The sequence below is a fragment of the Schistocerca americana genome, chromosome 3, assembly GCF_021461395.2.
Source record: "Schistocerca americana isolate TAMUIC-IGC-003095 chromosome 3, iqSchAmer2.1, whole genome shotgun sequence".
In the NCBI taxonomy this organism is placed as follows: domain Eukaryota; kingdom Metazoa; phylum Arthropoda; class Insecta; order Orthoptera; family Acrididae; genus Schistocerca; species Schistocerca americana.
In genome coordinates this window covers 346,471,963-346,492,771 of record NC_060121.1, presented here as the reverse complement: position 1 = coordinate 346,492,771, position 20,809 = coordinate 346,471,963, and the positions used below count along the sequence as shown (strand labels likewise).

The following is a 20,809-nucleotide window of genomic DNA, read 5'->3' as shown; positions in this document are numbered from 1 at the left end:
AGTATGTATGTATATGTTGTCTGTTTTCGACAAAGACCTTGTTGGCCAAAAGCTCACTTTTCGACAATCTTTTTGTTGTGCCCATCTGTGACTCAGCATCTCTGCTGTATGGGGAGTGGCAACTATCTGTTTCATAATACTGTTACATTCCATCTGGGATTTTCCATTGTTTTATCTTCCATTTCAGATGGAGAGCTGGATGATTGCTGGTCAGTACATGAGGAGTAATGTGATTGAGTCTCTTTATTCAGATGTGATTGGTTTTAGTGACACACTGCACAGTCATGAAGCCCCTCTATTGGCAAAAATTGGATGTATAACCAACTGTCCATACTGACATAATGGGAGATGAAAATCAAACTCGGTGACTGCAGGCCTGCTCATGTATGAAGTGCCTGCTGCACGCATAAAACAAGTAGTTGTTTGGCAGTATGGAAAGTTGGTTACAGGTCCAGTTTGTGCCAAAAAAGGAGCCTGATGACGATGCAGTGACATTGAACATTATTGTGTTTTGATGGATCTCCTGTAATTTCTTAGCTTTGAATATTAACCTGCCACAGATTTTGTGGCAGGGTTGTACCATTGTCATCTGCTAAATAGTAAGAGGTGTGCTCATAATGCAAAAATCTGTTTTGCACTTATAAATTTGCTTATCTGCACAGAGCACACTGCAGTAGACGCATAGCAATAATAGCATGGAAGTTCAGAGAGCACTAAAAAAATTTTGAGAAGATCTGTGAAAATTTTCAGAGACTTAATTTTATAGTTTTGCAACAAATGTTGTGGCTTAAACCTTCTATTATTTATAATTCAATACAAATGGCATATTATAGTGCAAGTAGTTGTATTTGTAAACTTTTCTTCTTATGAAACTAGTTATGTTTACAGATAATGTCTATTGTGTTCCAGTTGCTGAAGCCACCTGCTCACACCATGCCACCAATCTCTCTGCTGTGTGCTCCATTCTTACGTGCTTTAATAGTAACAAAGTCTAGGTTCGTATCAGTGTTATTATTTTTATCATATAGTGTCTTGCAATCAATTTTAATTATATTATGAACATTTATATAGCAAGATTCATTGATACATCCTTAAACATTTTCCACATTTGTGCCTCATCAGTGTGTCTCTGGCACTGGAAGGCAGTAAGTGTGTGCATAGTCCAGTCAGTGCAGCCCTATCATCAATATCATGTAACCCTGAAGACGGTTTGCCCCCTCCCCTCCCTTCTGTCTTCCCTCTGCAGCTTCCTTCACCCATGTCTTTGTAGCCTCACTCACTTTGTATCTGTTAGTTTCTGTCTTCTACTGCAAATAGTTCAGTTTTTTTAATCTTTTCCTGATTTTTTATTATGAATTACTTCTTCATTATTTAAGATTATTAGCATTTAACCAGGCCAAATCTATTCTTAGTTTAGCAATAAAGCTTGCCATTACCATTTTACTTCACAAGGTGAGGTCCCCAGGGGTGGGATCGACTTTCTGAAACCGTCTATACGGTGATGTAGGCTAGGATCCTAGGGATCACACACACTGTGACAATTCATCCTGGTGGGCTCTTGTTTGAAGGTAAACCATGCAAGAATATTTCGTAATTTTGTGTGAAGTCCTAGAAACTTAAAACTGGCAGCTTTAGATTTAGTGGTGTAGTAGCACAGTGGTTATCATACAAGGCTGACATGCAGAAGGTCGAGGGTTCTGTTATTGTCAGGCACGTCAGATTTTGTTATTTTTAAATAGTTATCAAAATGGCTTTGATCATTTTTTGTTCATTAATGAGTTGAAATGTAATTTTTTAAAATTTCTAACTCTTTGTCATGTCATTTTAACCATCGTATTAACTATCACATTTACTCTTATTTTTTTATTACTAGCTTGTTTTCTTTTTTTGCAGTTTCAATATCTGTGCATGTGATATTTATTGTTGTTGTATTAATTTTGATTAAATTTCTTCTCTTTGATCACCTAATATTTTTGTCAGTGTTATTGCAGTCATTATTTTTTCCCTTGTTTGAAGCATATGTTTTTAATCCTATTATCTGTTTGAATCTTCATCTGCATTATTTTGTCCATAGTACAACACGAATTTGTGTTTTAAATATTTGTTTGGTGTCTACCATACAAAATAATGGTGCTTCTTAAAAGAAAAAATTACACCATTGCACAGCAAACATAACTAGATTACGTCATCTATTGTTTTCTTACCAATAGATTGACATTTCCAAACATTTAAATATTGGGAATGATAAATAAAAATAATTACATTCGCATGGAAAAAGATTCCAAATGAAGACAGAATGATTAGAAGAAAAAAATAAGAGCAAATGAAGAAGTTAGTATGATGATTATAATGACATGTCAAAGGACTAGAAATTTTAAAAATTTTAAACCAATTAATTGAATAAAAATAATGATCAAAATCATTTTTATAACTGTTAAAAAAAGTGAAGCATTAGCATCTGATGGGATCAGACCTTCTGCACCACTAAATACAAAGCTCTCAGTTTTAAGGCTGTAGAATATCACGCAAAATTATGATTTTTTTTTTTTTTTTTTTTTTCTCTCTGATTACTCGCAAATGAGGGCTCACCAGAGTAAATGGCCACAAAAAAGAGATACCTGGGACCGTAACCTTCATCAGTGTATAGGCTATTTCAAAAGTTGATCCCATGCCTGGGGACTTCTCCTTTTCAGTGTAGTTTTCTTTACCTGTGCGGCTGGTCCTGGTGGAGGTTCGAGTCCTCCCTCGGGCGTGTGTGTGTGTGTGTGTGTGTGTGTGTGTGTGTGTGTGTGTGTGTGTGTGTGTGTGTGTGTGTGAGAGAGAGAGAGAGAGAGAGAACATTTGTTTTCTTTGCCATTTATTGAAATACTTTTCTGTAACTATTTTTCCCTTTGCTCTTGAACTTCCAGATCATGAAATGCAAAGTTTTGTGATGTTTTAATAGTTCTTTCTTTCCTTCCGGGACCTTGTCTTTTGCTCTTGTTAACTGTTGTGAGCTTCTCATATCAAACTCATCAGGAAATAACCCATCACAAATTCTTTATATGTTGCCCAGTAAATATATTTATTTACTTGGTTTAATCATGTTCTTTTCAACATGAACATGTTTATTACTCATGACAAACTAGCATAATTCACCGATGGACTGAAAACATTTATAACTAGTGACCTGCCCGAACTTTGCGCATTGATAGCACAAAATGTCTATGAGTGGCCTGGGATAACAGTAGTAAGTTATAGACACACAATTTCTTCATGAATTAGTCTATCAGTTAATGAAAACCGTATCAAAATCCCTACAATAGTTCCTGAGATAGTCATAACATACAGATAGAAAAAGATGATTTGGGGGGGGGGGGGGGGGGTTCTTTAATTTATAATACATGGTGAGAAATAATTTACTCGCTAAGTAGCAGCAGATGGAATCATAAGAAACATGATAACTGGTAGCTTTTAGCAACTTGTAGGACTGAAGGGCGCTTGCGAGGACACGTGGAGTCTCAGGCCAACAGGAGAGGTTTTTGTGGTAGAGAGGTTATAAACCAGTAGAAATAAGTCACAAACAAAATGGCAACGGGAGGATGGTAGGCAGAGAGGAGAAAAAAATAATAAAATTAAATGTGTAGGAAAGCTGAGTAAAAAAATTCTAAAACAGGGAAAAAGAGGTTTACTGAAAAAATTTCTGCAAATGAACGCCAGGTGGGTTTCAAATACCGAGACCACCAAACCTCATGAGTCACTGATCTCAGAAGGCTGACTCCACATGTCGTATGTAGCAGCAGCAAAGCATCATCGTTATGACTGTTTGTTGACACTATATACTTAGGGCTGGTTTGAAAATATTTTTCTACAAAAAGACTTATGCCCCCCCCCCCCCCCCCCGGTCTCTATTTTCCCTTTTATACTTTCACCACTGTTAGTTTCCAATACTATCTGTGATAAGCTCTGTGCAGAAATTTTACTGTTGTGGCACCTGTAGTGCCCCTCTTCGCTTACAGCTGGCGTCACTTGGGCCTTGATATAAGGGTAAATTATTTAACAAGTTGCTCTCCCTTTGATGACAGGTTTTCATTAGTAAATGAGGTGCTATAGTTAGTGGTAGGAGTGTTTAGAACAAAGTGCAGTCACGGGGATAAGAGAAATCAGGTGTGGAAATGGGTATATAAAGAGCTCTGGTTCTGACCAGGACATCTCCAGTATCAGGGGAATGGATGAAAAACTGTTGGAGATGGTTTACAGAGAATATTATATTGGCTGGTCATCATTTCAGGGCATTATTTCAGAAAAATAAAAACCTTGCTACATTACTGGGTCACCCATTTCTCTCACATCCAGTTTCTCCTCTTTTTCCATGCTTTGGAACCCTTGTTACCTAGTGTATTGTCCTTCTTGTTCTCTTGCCACTAATGTGCCCCCCACCCTCCCCCTCCCACCCAATTTTTCTGTATGTAACGTCGATTTTCACCTTCTTTCTCAGAATCTTAATTTTTCATACAATAACCTTTCTCACCATTTGCTCACATGTCTCTCACACACATTCTGACTCAACATGTTTGACTTCCAGTTAATTTTATTCTTAAAGAGTCTGTGTTGTGATCTTCCTAACTCATTCAGTGTGTTCTTATACTCTCTTTCATAAGAAATCTGGAGTATTTACTTAGTTGTGTCAGTAGCTTTAAGCATCTTGTGTCTCTGTACCTATGGTATCTTGCCCAGTCTTAATTTTCCTTTTTTATTACATTCCATTTATAATTTTCAGAACTACATTGGATGATTTTACTAATGCTGACTGCCTTGAAAATTTTCAGTACTACTCATCCTATGATATACTTCTGACATTTCACTTCATCATTTTTTTATCCGTTTTGAATTTCAGCCTCTTGCATTACCATTAGATTACAATTTGAGTCTTATGTCTTCTGGGTTTGCTTCACAGCCCAGTATTTGTTTTTTAAATCTGCATAAAGCAGAGACTGACTAGAAGAGGTCCCCAGAGGTAGGATTTACTATTTAAAAACAGCTTTACAAAAGTGTAGATTGTTCTAGTGGTTAAGTTACAAGGTGTGATCCAAAAGTTTCAAGACTTAACTTAGAACTAGAAATTTATTGGACATTTAAGTACAGCGGACTAAAACTCTTCAAAATATGATCCTTCAGCATCAACACAGTGCTGCCAGCGCATCTTCCACTGTTCGTAGCCCTTCTGGAAGGCCTCGGGCGTCATGCTGTCGAGGGCTCTCATCGAAGCCTGCTGGATGGCGTCGATGGAGTCGAATTGCTTCCCTTTTAGGCCTGTCTTGATTTGGGGGAAGAGGAAAAAGTCTCTTGGAGCCAAGTCGGGGCTGTAGGGCGGCTGTGGCAGTGTTGTCACATCGAACTTGATCAAAACATAGGCTTGATGATGGCCTTGCAGAGTGGTTGTCGTCTTCAACATTCCCGTGACCATCTTTGAAACGTTTGTGCCACATGAAAACCATCGCATGGGACATGGCATCTTCCTTAAAGCCCTCTTGAATCATACTGAGAGTCTCAGTGACGGTTTTGTTCAGTCACACGCAAAACTTAACTTCATAACGGTACTCCAAGTGCTGTTCCATTATCACCTCTCCCACTTTTCAACTGAGGTCAATGACACGCATTCACACTGCAAGTGATGCGCACTCTCCAGGGTTCCGGAGGCAACTGATGCAGCATCAGTTCGTTCCCTGAGACCCCCCCCCCCCCCCCCCACTACTTCCCCCACCCGGCGGAACTGGTCTGCGTGCGCTCCCCTACTCAGAATAGAACCAGTCTTGAAACTTCTGAATCACACCTTGTATTTGGCTGGTGCCACAAGGTCAAGGGTTTCAGTCCTGTCAAGTGCCTTTTTTCCTTCTTATCTTTGTTGAAGCAGCTTTTCATTTGCACTCATTTTTTACTTCCTTTTAGTCTTTCGTCATTTGGAATTTTTGTCCATGTGGTTTTACATATTTTTATTTATTTATTTCCAATTATATTTTTTTCCTTTTCAGCATTTTATATTTTCTTCCATGTTATTTCAATTGTTATTTTGGTACTTATTATGCATGAATTAAATTTAATTTATTAAACTTTCTTTCATTTAAATCTTCATCTGCATTATTTTGCCCATGATTTCAGAAGAATTTGTTTTAAATGTTTGTATGTACATCTTACAGTAAAGAATATATTTTTGACACCTTTGTACAGCTGATATAAATAAATTCTTTCATCTTTTGTTTTTTAAATGAAAGATCAGTATTTTTAAACCTTTAAATATCAGGATGGATAAATAACAATATTTAAAATGACATGGACAAAAATTACAAATAAAAAAGGAGTAAAAACTGAGAGCAAATAAAAATTTCAATGCAATGTTAAAATAATGTGGCAAAGGATTAGAAAAGAAAAGAAAAGAATATACATAAAATAATTAATTAAATTAATATAATGATCAAAGTAATTTTGGTAAAGATAAGAAAACAGACAGCACCCGACACAATTGAAACCACAAGTGAAGGCCCACCAGAACGAATGGCTGCGGGGTGTGATACCTGGGATTAGCCTACAGCACAGTATAAGTGGTTTCAAAAAGTTGATGCCACATCTGGGGAGCTCTCCTTGTTAGTCAAAATTTGATATTTTCTCATACCTTCTAGTCATTTTCATATCTACCTTCTATACTTAGTTAGCCTTTCTAGTTCTTTGTTTTTAATGTATTTTCCTCACTGCGAATGAACTTTCACAGTGATGGTTGATATTGGCTTCAGTTCAATGCATAAAAGTATTAATTGGACCATTCCATTGCTCATAGTTACATATCATATTACATATTTTAGTCATAAGGAGCCAATGCTGTTTATAATCATTTGACCAGAAACCTGTCATCTTTCCACATCGTTTCACTATTCCCCACTAATTCTAACTTTAGGTGCTATTTTCCACCCCAAGGGCACAATTAACATTCTCTATCACTTCTTCGACCCTCTTTTCAGAAGGCCATTGGGTAGATTGAGAGGAGCACCTTACACTATAAGCCTTCAGCTACCATGTTCATGAATTTTCTTTAAAATCAAAGTAGTGAGTTTCTGAATCCAGGAAAGTTGGATCAATAGTTAACCTTAGGCTGCACTGACATTAAGTAAGAGAAATTTTATTTTGTTCTTTGCTTATTGTTTATTGTGTAAAATAAGATTCTTTGGTGGCAGTGTGGTTTACTCAATATTATTGTGGCTGCAGTACAAATTGTTGATTCCTGTTAATATCTTCAAAGTATGGAGAAAATATCATTGTGAAACATTTTTGGTGTATGTAACATTTTAATAAGAGATGCCTATAGTCCAAGGTAGTTTAAGTGCACTTTATCACATTTTGAGGAAAGAAATGCAAAGTGGTGAGTCTCTCCTCAACTATGTTTAATCTGATATGTAATGTGGTTTCCACTTTACTTATACATTGTTTGCTTATACCAAAGCGTGAAATGCACTGAGTATGTGCCAGGTGGTTATAATTAAAGTGCAGCTACTTAAGGAGGTATAGTGTGTGTTGTAATTATCTTATAGCAGCAAAACCTGGTGGATTTTGCTGCTGCATTAATGTGAAATTGATTTATGCTGAAAAAAATAGTTTCAGTTGTGACCACCAGGTGCAAATGTGGCACTGTACACTGTTTGTACAATGATATGACATCCAAAGTGTCGTTTGGCAAGCCATAATGTTAGCCATAATGTCGAGAAGAGAGACGACCGTGTGCTGTTAGTGAAACTGTTGTATGTGAATGGCGCAATTACAGTGCTGCATTGAGAGATTACCACCAACTTAAAAGTCTGAGGAGAGGCCTGATGTTAGTAAATGGTTTAAAGAAGATGCTGTACTTTGAAAACCTAGGTGAGCTCAGTGTGGCACCTGGAAGAGGAAGGCATCCTATCCCAATGGAAGTTGCTGACAAGCTTGCTATTGCTGTAGCTGACCATGCAGCATGTGCCCCGGGTAGCACTAGTGCTCATGTGGTGTCACAAGAAGTGTCCTACGGTCAACAGTACAGAATGTTTAGCAGTCTGTTTTACACTCTTACCCATACAGCATCAAGACGGTGCAGCAACTGAAACATCATGATCTGCAGCAACATTTTGAATTTGCTCTTTGGTTCCTGGCGCAAATTGAAGTTGGTGACATGCAGCCAGGTTATATTCTATGGAGTGATGAGGCACATCTTACACTACAGGGTGTAGCGAATACACACAACTGCTGAATTTGGGGCACTTTCTAACCATGTGCTTGCATGAGGAGCCATGATTGCACTTGGCGTAGGTGACTGTGTGAGGTGGATTCACAAGCACCTTAATTCTTGGTCCATTCTCCTTTGAAGAGAACACACTCAGAGGGCATGTGAGATGTACCATGACACCTCCATGTTATTGAGACCTCCTTGTACGGCATGTAATTCCTGCTTTGGAAAAGCACAATTGTGTGGAAATCAATGTTCTCATGCAGGATGAGGCAACGCCTCATTTTGCTCGCCAAGTGAAAGATCTGCTTGATGCAACGTTCCATGAATGTGTTATCTCCAGATGTTTTGCAGATGCATGGCCTGCTAGGTCTTCGTATCTGAATCTTTGTGACTTTTGGATCTGGGGATATCTAAAAGGACACTTTTACCAGGGACATATTTGGTCTATACCTGATCTGAATGTCAGTATCCAAGAACACATTGCTCAGATTCCAGTGGAACTGCTGTGAGCAACTGTTGATCATGTCATTTTATGGACGCAGCTCATCGTCAATGCTCCAGTGCTCATACTGAGCAAATTGCAAGCGGCAGTTAATAATAAAATCAACATTATGCCTTTCTCATTTGTTTGCCCTTTCCTCCCTACATCCCCCTCCTAATACATTACATATGGAAGCATTTCCATACATCTTTCTTGCATTCACAACATCAGATTTGCACCTTGTGGCCAAAAGGGGAACTAATTGTTTTTCCAGTGTAAATATGTTCCATGTTAATGCATTAGAATATCTACTACACTACTGCCCATTAAAATTGCTACACCAAGAAGAAATGCAGATGATAAACGGGTATTCATTGGACAAATATATTATACTAGAACTGACATGTGATTACATTTTCACGCAATTTTGGTGCATAGATCCTGAGAAATCAGTACCCATAACAACCACCTCTGGCCGCAATAACGGCCTTGATACGCCTGGGCATTGAGTCAAACAGCTGCCCATGCAGCTTCAACACGATAACACAGTTCGTCAAGAGTAGTGACTGGCGTATTGTGACGAGCCAGTAGCTTGACCACCATTGATCAGACATTTTAAATTGGTGAGAGATCTGGTGAATGTGCTGGCCAGGCAGCAGTCGAACATTTTCTGTATCCAGAAAGACCTGTACAGGACCTGCAACATGCAGTTGTGCATTATCCTGCTGAAATGTAGTGTTTTGCAGGGGTCGAATGAAGGGTAGAGCCACGGGTTGTAACACATCTGAAATGTAACGTGCACTGTTCAAAGTGCCAATGCGAACAAGAGGAGAGACGTGTAACCAATGGCACCCCATACCATCACACCGGGTGATATGCCAGTATGGCGATCACGAATACATGCTTCCAATGTGCATTCACCACGATGTTGCCAAACATGGATGCGACCTTCATGATGCTGTAAACAGAACCTGAATTCATCTGAAAAAAAAAATGACATTTTGCCATTTGTGCACCCAGGTTCCTTGTTGAGTACACCATCGCAGGCGCTCCTGTCTGTGATGCAGTGTCAAGAGTAACTGCAGCCATGGTCTCCAAGCTAATAGTCCATGCTGCTGCAAACATCGTCGAACTGTTTGGGCAGATGGTTGTTGTCTTACAAATGTCCCCACGATCCATTACAGCCATGTGGATAAGATGCCTGTCATCTCGACTGCTAGTGATATGAGGCCATTGGGATCAAGCACAGCATTCCGTATTACCCTCCTGAATCCACCGATTCCATATTCTGCTAACAGTCATTGGATCTCAACCAACGCGAGCAGCAATGTCGCGATATGATAAACTCAATCGCAGTAGGCTACAATCTGACCTTTATCAAAGTCGGAAACATGATGGCACGCATTTCTCCTCCTTACATGAGGCATCACAACAACGTTTGTAGTATCTATAATATGAATTCTGAGGACTAACTAGTTGATTGACAACAGAAGCACTGTAGTTGAGCTAGACTTCTTATTTTTATTAATACATTTTCATCACACAGTTTCATATAACTAATGAAATTCTTAAGAGCAAGCAACTTTCTTACAAAAAAAGTTTTGCATTGCCTCTGTTCCGAAAGTTCCAGAACCTGTACAGAAAATTCGAATGGAGATCAACATCAACATCATTTCCGCCATTTTTATTGCTAATGAAAACCACACGTTGCATTTTGTACCACCAGACTGCGAGATCTTCAGAGATGGTGGTCCAGATTGCTGTACACACCGATACCTCTAATACCCAGTAGCATTGATGCGTGCCTGTATTCATTGTGGCATACTATCCGCAAGTTCATCAAGGCACTGTTATTCCAGATTGTCCCACTCCTCAACAGTGGCTTGGCGTAGATCCCTCTGAGTGGTTGGTGGGTCATGTCGTCCATGAACAGCCCTTTTCAATCTATCCCAGGCATGTTCAATAGGGTTCATGTCTGGAGAACATGCTGGCCACTCTAGTTGAGCAATGTTGTTAACCTGAAGGAAGTCATTCACAAGATGTGCACAACGGGGGTGCGAATTGTCGTCCATGAAGACAAATGCCTTGCCAATATCCTGCTGATATCGTTGCACTATCAGTCGGAGGATGGCATTCACATATTGTACAGCCATTACGGCACCTTCCATGAAAACCCGTGGCATACATCGGCCTCACCTAATGCCACCCCAAAACAGCAGGGAACCTCCACCTCGCTGCACACTCTGAACAGTGTGTCTAAGGCTTTCAGCATGACCGTGTTGCATGGTGTCGTGGTTGCAAAGACATACCTCGCCATGGACGTCGGGAGTGAAGTTGCGCATCATGCAGCCTATTGCACATGGTTTGAGTTGTAACATGGCGTCCTGTGACTGCACAAAAAGCATTATTCAACATGGTGGCATTGCTGTCAGGGTTCCTCTGAGCAATAATCCGTAGGTAGCGGTCATCCACTGCAGTAGTAGCCCTTGGGCAGCCTGTTGAGGCGTGTCGTCGGCAGTTCCTGCCTGTCTGTATCTCCTCCATGTCCAAACAACATCGCGTTTGTTCACTCCGCATCACCTGGACAGTTCCCTTGTTGAGAGCCCTTCCTGGCACACGATCGAACCGCGATATTGACCGTCTAGTCATGGTTGAACTACAGACAACATGAGCCATGTACATCCTTCTTGTGGAATGACTGGAACTGAATGGCTGTCGGACCCCCTCCGTCTAATAGACGTTGCTCATGCATGGTTGTTTACATCTTTGCGCTGGTTTAGTGACATCTCTGAACAGTCAAAGGGATTGTGTCTGTGATAGAGTATCCACAGTCTTTGTCTATCTTCAGGAGTTCTGGGAACTGGGGTGATGGCAACTTTTTTTGATGTTAGTATTTACAAGGATCATGCTACAGAGAGGGTTTCTAGCATTAAACCAAGAGCATGTCAGGTCAAGACACAGGTTGGAAAAAGTTCACACAAGAAAATAGAAGTAACACTGGCATGCAGCAACAGCTGCTACAAGTATCTTTCTGCATTATTGATGCAGCAACAGTTACTCCCTGTATTATTTATATAAATGAATATCTTCACACCTAAACTTGCCACCCAAGTGGACATAAGTGGGGCCACTATGGTACACATAGTGCACACCAACATTCAAATGGCACACCTGTAACTGCCCGAGGTGGCTGCAGTGGCAGCCAAGCTACTGCCTGCCATCACCTATTCCACTATGCATGCACAGCACTACACCAGTGACATCTGATGCTGATGTTGATGTTGATTGTGTCTTTATAAGGACAAGCATGGACCTCTGGTCCCTCAGTTGTTAATGTGTTTGAGAGTTAACTACTTTAACTGTATTTGTGTTGCTTGCACTTCATGACCCAATAAATTGTATTTATTTTATTGCCATGTGTTTCCTTGCGTTCCTAGTTAGAGCACAAGTGACAACAACAAGGGTTGAATTTTCATGTGTTTCGGTTTCTGCGATTTCCTGCTATTTGGCTTCTCCATATACCAGATGTACAAGTATGAAATATGGATTTTTTGTCTATAAAAACCATGTTAAATTCAGAAGAATGATAAATAGTGCTTTATTCAAAGTATGCTCTATCATTTGTTATACATTTTCCTGGCAATTTTTGAATACCACACCAGTAAAAATTTTCCCCTATTGGTGCGAACCATTCATGGAGCCATTTTTTCACATCTTTGTATGAACCAAAGTGGTGCTCAGAAAGTGTGTGACCCCTTGATGCAAACAAATGGTAATCGGAAGGAGCAGTGTCTGGTGAGTAAGCCACATGGGGTAGAACGTCCCAGCCAAGTGCTTCCAACATGTCATATGTATGTGAAGGAGCATTGTCTCGAAGAAAAATGACTTTGTGTTGCTCCTCTTCGATATTGTGGCCTTTCTAAAGCAACCAACAGTTCAAACTGGTCAATTGTTTTCGGTAATGTTTAGGATTAATCGTTTCCCCGGATTTTAACAGCTCATAATAGACCATACCCCTCTGGTCCCACCAAACACGGAGCATCATCTTTCTGCCAAAGCAGTTTGGTCTTACATTCAATGTGAATGGTGTACCTTGGTCTACCCATGATTTTTTGCATTTGGGATTCACGAAATAAATCCACTTTTCATCCCCTACAATTATATGATGCAAAAATGACTTCCTTTTGTATCGAGTGAGCAAACTCTCCCATGTGTTTGCACTTTTCCCCCATCTCTCGTAGCCAACTGGAAACAGCTTATTGACTAACAACCAATTACTCGGCAGGCTATTTTTGTGTTTATGAATAATCTTTGTTCAATAATGCTTCCAATTCCACATGTTCATACTTTTTTTGGCAGTTTTCCACATTCTTTGTCAGCAACATCAAAATCACCATTTTTGAAACCGTCGTTCACATGTATCTTGCGATGGAGCATATTCACCATAAGCTTCTCAAAGTACTCAAAGTAATCAGTACGATTGAGCAGCAGTTTTCTTCAAATGAAAACAAAAAATTAATGCTGTCCGTGAGTGCTCCTTGTTCAGTATAAATTTTCACGTATTTAACACAACACTACAATACTATGCACAGACTTTTCCAATTTATCACTCATGTGCTTCTGACACTTGTTGATGACACAACAAAATGGCGCAGTGTCAAATCTTTATAGCACAAACTGCATTGGTGTGACATCTGCTGTCTCAAATCTGCATTTCGTACTTGTACACCTGGTAAGCTTTACTTCAGCCCTTTCTGCAACAACAGCAGTCACATACAGCCATGCTGGAACAGTTGTTGGGCACATTGACCCAAGTTTAGCCTCAGGTTGTTGACGTGGGGACACTTATGATAAGCAGCCTCGCCAACATTTTGTGATTTTCTGGATGGTCAACAAGGAGATCTGTAGGGCTCTTTTCTTATCATGAAAACCCTCTCATATTAATCACTTATTATGCCAGTTAGCTCCTCTGCAAGAACCGGCACTGTTTCTTTTGACAATACGTGACTTTTCTGTCCTCCTATTAGCAGAAGCATACACATGTCACTACATGTGTGGAATTCCACCAATGTCGCAAATACTCGCAGCTGTTGTATCAAGCTCGAGCAGCCAAGCTTCACAGCCTCAGTTGTAAGTATGTGTTTGTCACAGCTAAGTCTCGGGAGTCGGTGGGTCAACACGCTCTTAAGTTTGATGATGCAGCTGCGGTGCATGGAGCCTGGCATGCTGGAGGAAGGGGCAGTAGCTGAAGTACAAACAAGCCATATTGGTCAATTTGGACAAACACATTGTTGGCAGTAGGAGCAGTGAATGCTACCTCCTTTTAACCCCTTTTGTTTTGTACATCACACTTGGATGGCCTGCCCCGAGTGGTTGGCCTCTATAACAGCAGTATGCTATGCTCTGCACCTCCAGGAGCCATTGCAGGAATCAGTGGACATCAATAGGCATACTGTTTCCCCACTGTCTCCAGGTCAGAAGAAATTTTTCATTGAAGTGCAAGTGATGAATCAGCCATTAATCCTACCAGTCGACACAGGGGCCATCGTGACCTTACGGAACTTAAAGATGTGCACCAGGCCTGGGTCCTCACTGTTGGCATGTGTCGATCATCTACTGGTAAGCTATACAATTAGCAGATTCCTGTTTGCAGCCAATTCACAACCTGCAGAGTTTACAAGTCTGTTGTCCATTCCGTTACATACTTGGTGGTTAATGAGGCTAATACTGAAAGTTTGTTTGGGCTGGATGCCTTTGCTGCTTTTGATTTTTCTATTGTGGATGTGGTGCATCTGGTGTCAAATTAAGTGCCTTATCGTAAATTGGATTATGTGTGTTCTGAATTTTCTGATCTATTTGCCCCAGGATTTTGTGTACATCTCTGTGGCAATGCCTGTGCTGTTATAGCTCTACAAGCTACTTTTTTTCTCCATCAGCTGTTTGATCTCCACAGCTGAGAGCTAGCAACAGCACTACCTGCCACAAGAGATCATTGCTTACAGACTGGACTACAAACTTATTTCTGCCATTAGGTCTCAGCACATGCTGGACTTGGCTCCCATGGTCTCTCAACTGAAGACACTCAAACCCCATTCAATACTGCACTCAACTCCATAGACCCAATATCTGCAGTTACCTCCATAGACACCTGGACACCATAATTATTGTTTTTCCTAATTGAAATTTGCTCTGTGAAGACCTCCCAAGTACATAAGATAGACACAGAGACAGATTCAGTATGGTAAATTTTGACATTGAAGTGAAATGCCAGTACAGGTTAAGACTACATTTTAGATCCAAATATTACAGCAACAATAATTTTTTTCTTAAATTCATGAAACTTTAAATTTAATTTTTTCGTTGTGCCTCTCTGTGACTCAGCATCTCAGCTACGTGGTGAGCAGCAATTGTCCTTTTCATAATATTGTCATTATTTCATCCTGGATTTTCTATTATTTGAACTTTAAATTAAAAAGACTGTTATCCTGCAGGAAAGAAGATGGTAGCATGGAAAGAAATGATGATGAGATGGAAGCAGAGGACTCAGGAATGGAGACTGATGATAGTGAAACATCTGTAGTGAAACCAGTACCTCCTACAAAAAGTGATAATAAATTGGACCTTCAGCAAAAAACACCTAAAGTCAAATCACAAAAGGTGGCTCTTGCTGATATAGAAGCAAAATTGGAAAGTATTCTCCATGAAAATGTTAACTGGTCTTTTGCACTCTTACCTGAGAAATCCAGCCCAAAAACAGAGTAAATTTACACATCTTTCAATATTTTCTGTAAAAAATTAAAAACTTTCATTGTTTCTGTTGACTTGAGAATTTTAATATCACAAAAAAATAACAGTAACATGGAAACTTGTATGTGCCTGTTGAGTATGCTTTTTGCGAGGGACCAAAACTAAATAGCACTGAGAGACTTTTCTTTCAAAGTTGATTTGAAGATGACATATTTATATATGTATCATAGAAAAGTGAACATAGTTTATATACAGTAACCTGATTAATTTATCTACTGCATTTTGTAAGTACAAAGCTCATGCCATGACTACAGCAGTTATGAAAAGTGCTATACAGGACAGTGTGTTGATGTCAAACTCTCTGAAACCTCTACATGCCTACATTATATTTGGCTGTTTCTTACTGCAGGTCATGTGAAATATCTGTTTTCAGAACAACACACTGACCCATTTATATGAGTTTCAAGACACCTTTTTGACTACATAAAAGGGGGTAGTAATTTCATATGGAAAATTATGTGACAGCACTTCCTTTTAGTGGCAGTGAAAGCAAATGTATAGTTTTATAGCTGTACAAATATGTAAAAAAGTTCTTACAATATACATTATGTAAGTCAGAAATTATAAATAAAATTATTACTTTTAAAAATAATAAATAACACATGAGAAAAATGTGATACACTCTGTACAAAACTTATTGGTTGTAATAAAATATTTCTTACATACATTTTTACATTATTAAAAAATTATTTGTGACTGACACACACACACACACACACACACACACACACACACACACACACACACACACACACACACACATACACACACACACACACTTAGTAAAAAATAATTATATGCAAAAATTTTGGCACAAGCAAAAATCATACATCGTGTTTTGTAGATGTCGATAATGTAGCTGCTCACCACACTTAGTTTCATTGTGCTAGAGACAAAGAAACCATCAAGTACATTTCACAAGTACATTTCAATATGATAATCCATATTGGAAATCTGTGACACACCACCTTCCTCATGCATCCCCCCCCCCCCCCCCCCCCCATTTTCTTCACACACACACACACACACTTAACATTGTTATTAGATTCAGTTGTGAAATTTAAGTTTTCATGTAGAGTCCACAAATTTTACATTCAGTCCACAAAATTATACAGATTAAAAGTACAGAGAGAGCTGTATTCCCATTGTTCATGTAATTCATTGAACTATGTGCTAATTATTCAGTCTTAGTGAACTTGCACACAGCAGTTTCCCATTAATCTTCCATTCACAGTCTTCAGTAACTGCCATTGCGATTTAAAGGCTCTTTTTCTGCTGCATCAGATGGTCTGTTCCTCTTGAAGAACCCACACTGGAAGAGAGAGAAAATGCTTTACACTTCGACATCATAACAATTTTGTTGGAAGAATCTATTAAATGAAATGTTCATTGTATACACATTTAAGTGGATAGGCAAATTATTCATCAAAACTGATCATTTAAAAGTCAAAGGAAATTGTTGACACAATCATATTAAGTGAACCTTACAAATATGGTAAGATTAATGTTTGACACATGACTGAAAGAACAATACTGTCTGCAGAAAGAGGCTGCAAAGCAAAATTTTTAAAATGTGAATTCTTTCTTTTCTTCACAAATAAATAATACACTTACTGTAGTGGACAGAAATAAGTGTTCAGACAGCAGGTGTACATCACAATATTGTATCACGTTAAAAGTACATCTTAGACTTTTATATAGCATTTGCTGTGGCAAGGTTTATCATTGAGAACAATGTTCTCTGTGTAGTGTAATGACAATCAGAGGAATATATTCCTGTATAAAATGTCAAACCTAATATGACAGCACTGTAATAGAAAATGGATAAGTGGGTGCAGCACCCAGCAACTGTTTGTTTATGTGTTGCTAATATAGAGTTACCTCTAAAAGATTAATACTCTGTATTTGTTGTAATTTTATTTTAAGTAGGTCAGAGTGAGACAGCAAATCCAAAGTTTAGAATTTAATCCCAGCCCTTGCATGTTTTCTGACATTTAACACAGCACCAAACACTAGAAGTTTTGTCTGCCAGCCAGTAGGTTTCTGTTTAACAGGCTGTGTGAAGCAGTTTATGGATTGTTGGAAAGAAATGACATTTCACTTTCAGTGGAGCCACGATAAGTAAAGAATTGTAGCGTTCAAGCCAACCTCTATCTTGATGACACCTTCAGCAATTTTTGGATAATAAAAACAAAGCTCCGCATACTTGCCCTAATAGGCCTTTCAATACTGGTAGCCAGTATCTGTTGCCAATTACATCATTCACCGGCACTATGGAGGGGTATGAGGTCAGACAGTGCTCTCCTGGCCTTCGCCAGTTTCCCAGACTTTGAAACTGCCACTTCTCACTCTAGCATCTCCTTTGTGGCATCACGAGGTTGAGTGTACATCATTACAATCCTCCCACTAATGATAAATCCATGACAGTACTGGAAATCAGATCCTCCGAATGGTGGTCAGGTGCTGTGACAACTTAGCTATGGAGTTGGATCACTACTTACAGCAGGACAGAGTAAGTGTGTGTGTGTGTGTGTGTGTGTGTGTGTGTGTGTGTGTGTGTGTGTGTGTGTGTGTGGGCGCGCGCGCGCGCGCGCGTGCCTAGCAGCTTTTCTAAGTGTCTGATGCTGCTCAGAGCCTCTTCCGTTTGGTGAGTAACAATCTGCGCTCTTACAATTAATGATGTAAGTTTTAAAATTCTTCCCATTTCAACTTCTTTTATTGTTACTTACCTTCCACAGCAGCAGTACTAATAACAAAAGTATCAGCACTCCTGCACATGCAGAGAGAACAACAACCCATAAAGGGACAATATCAGGCTTTACAGGCACGTCTGTTGAGATGGCATCTGTGAAAACTTCCTCACTTCTGATCACTGGGTAATAAGGCTTTCCAATATAAGGCAGTTGTGTCACCTGCATTGCCAAGAGTGATGACACCCGAAGTGGCTTATTTGAGGCAACCTATAACCAAAACAAATTACCAACATGTTATTTAAGAATAACAAAAATTAGCTTTCCTGTCAGTTTGGCTCACCCCAATAGCCTTGAAATCATATTGCATTTTCTCCTTGATATAACGAGTCTTAAATTAACTGGCCAAACTTTGTTACATTTTTCAAGCTATTGATTTCATCACCCTACATTCTGCATTGCACAGTTTCTTTCTAGTAATCATAAAGTCCCATGCATTACATGGTACCCTCCACCACAGAACTTATAGTTGCTTGTATGTATATGTAGAATGATGTAATTACCAAAACTAGGATGTAATAAATAGAGAAATATTGTAAAATGGGGATTAACAGTGACAAAAATTCCTAATACTGAAGTGATATGTTTTACTAAAAAGAGATGAAACAACTGTCTGTTCTTAAACTACTACTACTACTACTACTACTACAAGTAGTAGTAGCTTTAATTCCTTTTCCAGATTTCTTCGTGGTTTCCTTCTCTGCTGCGTGCTCTATGTACACATTGAATAACAGGAGAATAGGCTACAACCCTGTTTTAGTCCCTTTCATGTCCTTCAACTGCTATAACCAAAGTCTGGTATTGGTACAAATTGCAGACAGTCTTTTGCTCCTTGTATTTTATAAAGGTTGCAAGTTTCCTATTTAAAAATAAAGAAGGAAACACATAGTTATATGTAAACTTTTGTTTCCAACATATGCAAAAATGTTTGAGTTAATTTTTTGACGTAATAACCATCAGAACTGAGACACTTGTCATATCGTGGGCTCAGTTTGTATTCCTGTGCTGGAGTCTTCAGCAGTTCTCCATCGGTGTCAAAATGGTGTCTGGAGGAGAGGAATTTCTTGACGTGCAAGAAAAGATGGAAATTGCTGGGAGCAAGATCAGAACTGTACAGTGGATGTTCAAACCACTCCTTCAGAGCAGTCATTATATGCCGAGCTTTCTGTGGGTGAACAGTGTCATGGGAAAGCACAATTTAGACAAAGATCACCTGCACTGAGCATTCCATACCTCTCGTCTTGAATGCCTTGCCACAATTTTCACTGTGTTTCAAAGTAACAGTCAGTGTTCATTGTTTCAGCCCTGGGCAGAAAGTCAACAAATAGAATGCTATTCCTGTCCCAGAACATCATACACATTACTCTTTGCACAGACACAGTTTGAACTTCATCTTCACCATCACTGTGATGCCAATGTATTGATTGCTGCTTAGTTTTGGGGTATAATGAGCAATCCATATCTCATCGCACATGATGATCTGGCCAAGGCACACATTGCTGTCCTCATGATACTGCTGCAGATATATCAATGCTTCTCTTAAGTAATTCATTTTCTGTTTGGGTCTCAGAGTTTTTGTCACCCACCTGGCACACACTTTCTTAAACTATAGATGCTTAGTTACAGTTTCATGCAACAAGGATCACATTGTCTATGGAAAATAGCTGCTGAAATCCATAATCACACAGTGATGGTTCTCCATAATGTGCTGCCATACCAACTCCATAAGGCTGACATTCATGAGGAATAGTCGTCCATGGCCCTCTTCAAAATGGACACTTCAATGACGTTGGAAAATTGTGGAACCAGCATCACACCATCAGTTTGTTCACGTCCTTTGGCCCATACACCTGACACAGCTGATGGCGAATTTCAATCAGCACTGTATACCGTGCATTAATAACTACCACCAACTAAATGTCAAAAGCCATTGCAGCAGTGCTGCTGACAACAGTCAGACTTGTCTGGCAATCATATGATTGTTACATTATTGTTCTGTTGTGTATATGCTACCTTTGGCTAAATGCAATTACTGTTATAAATAGGGTTTGAATTCCTTCAGTCTGTCATTTAAGATAAGTCATAATGCCAGTATTGCTTCATGTGTTCCTACATTTTTATGGAACCCACACTCATCCGCCATTAGGTAGACTTGTAATGGTTGTGTCTTCTAGTTACTTTCCTTTGTAAATAAAAATCTAAAATATAAGGCACAGGAAATATGAAGAGTCCAGTCCAGTGCAAGAGAATCTAAGCAGGTCAAAATAGTGTAACTGTGCTGTAAGTTGTTACTCTACTTTGTAAAAATTGATAAATTTGCTGCTGAAATTTCATTCTGAAACTCTTTACTGAAAATTGTAGGTACATTATTTAAATTTATTGTGAAATATATGCTGCAAGGTTAGAAGTAGTAAACAATTTTTGTATTGTGTTATGCCATAAATCAGGCTGAATTCTGAATAAAAGCATTCTGAAATAAATGTCACATATTTAGTTGAAGCATTTGTAGTGAAATTTAAAAAGCTGATATCTTAAAATGTTGCA

At 39.1% G+C, this 20,809-nt stretch overlaps 2 protein-coding genes across 2 annotated transcripts in view; one reads left to right on the top strand and one right to left on the bottom strand.

Annotated features, from left to right (window-relative positions):
* The window catches only part of LOC124607404 (WD repeat-containing protein 75), a 218,743-nt gene extending 202,582 nt beyond the window's left edge, over positions 1–16,161 (top strand). Inside the window, exons 14-15 of the mRNA XM_047139728.1 lie at positions 910–995; positions 15,200–16,161. Coding sequence (XP_046995684.1) covers positions 910–995; positions 15,200–15,470 — 357 coding nt within the window. The 3' untranslated portion in view covers positions 15,471–16,161. The remainder of the gene's footprint in view (positions 1–909; positions 996–15,199) is intronic.
* A 427-nt stretch (positions 16,162–16,588) lies between these two features.
* LOC124607403 (integrin alpha-PS2-like) overlaps positions 16,589–20,809 on the bottom strand; it is a 431,869-nt gene continuing 427,648 nt past the window's right edge. Inside the window, exons 19-20 of the mRNA XM_047139727.1 lie at positions 18,245–18,475; positions 16,589–16,827 (exon numbers count right to left, since the gene is read on the bottom strand). Of these exons, the coding sequence (XP_046995683.1) occupies positions 16,753–16,827; positions 18,245–18,475 (306 nt within the window). The 3' untranslated portion in view covers positions 16,589–16,752. The remainder of the gene's footprint in view (positions 16,828–18,244; positions 18,476–20,809) is intronic.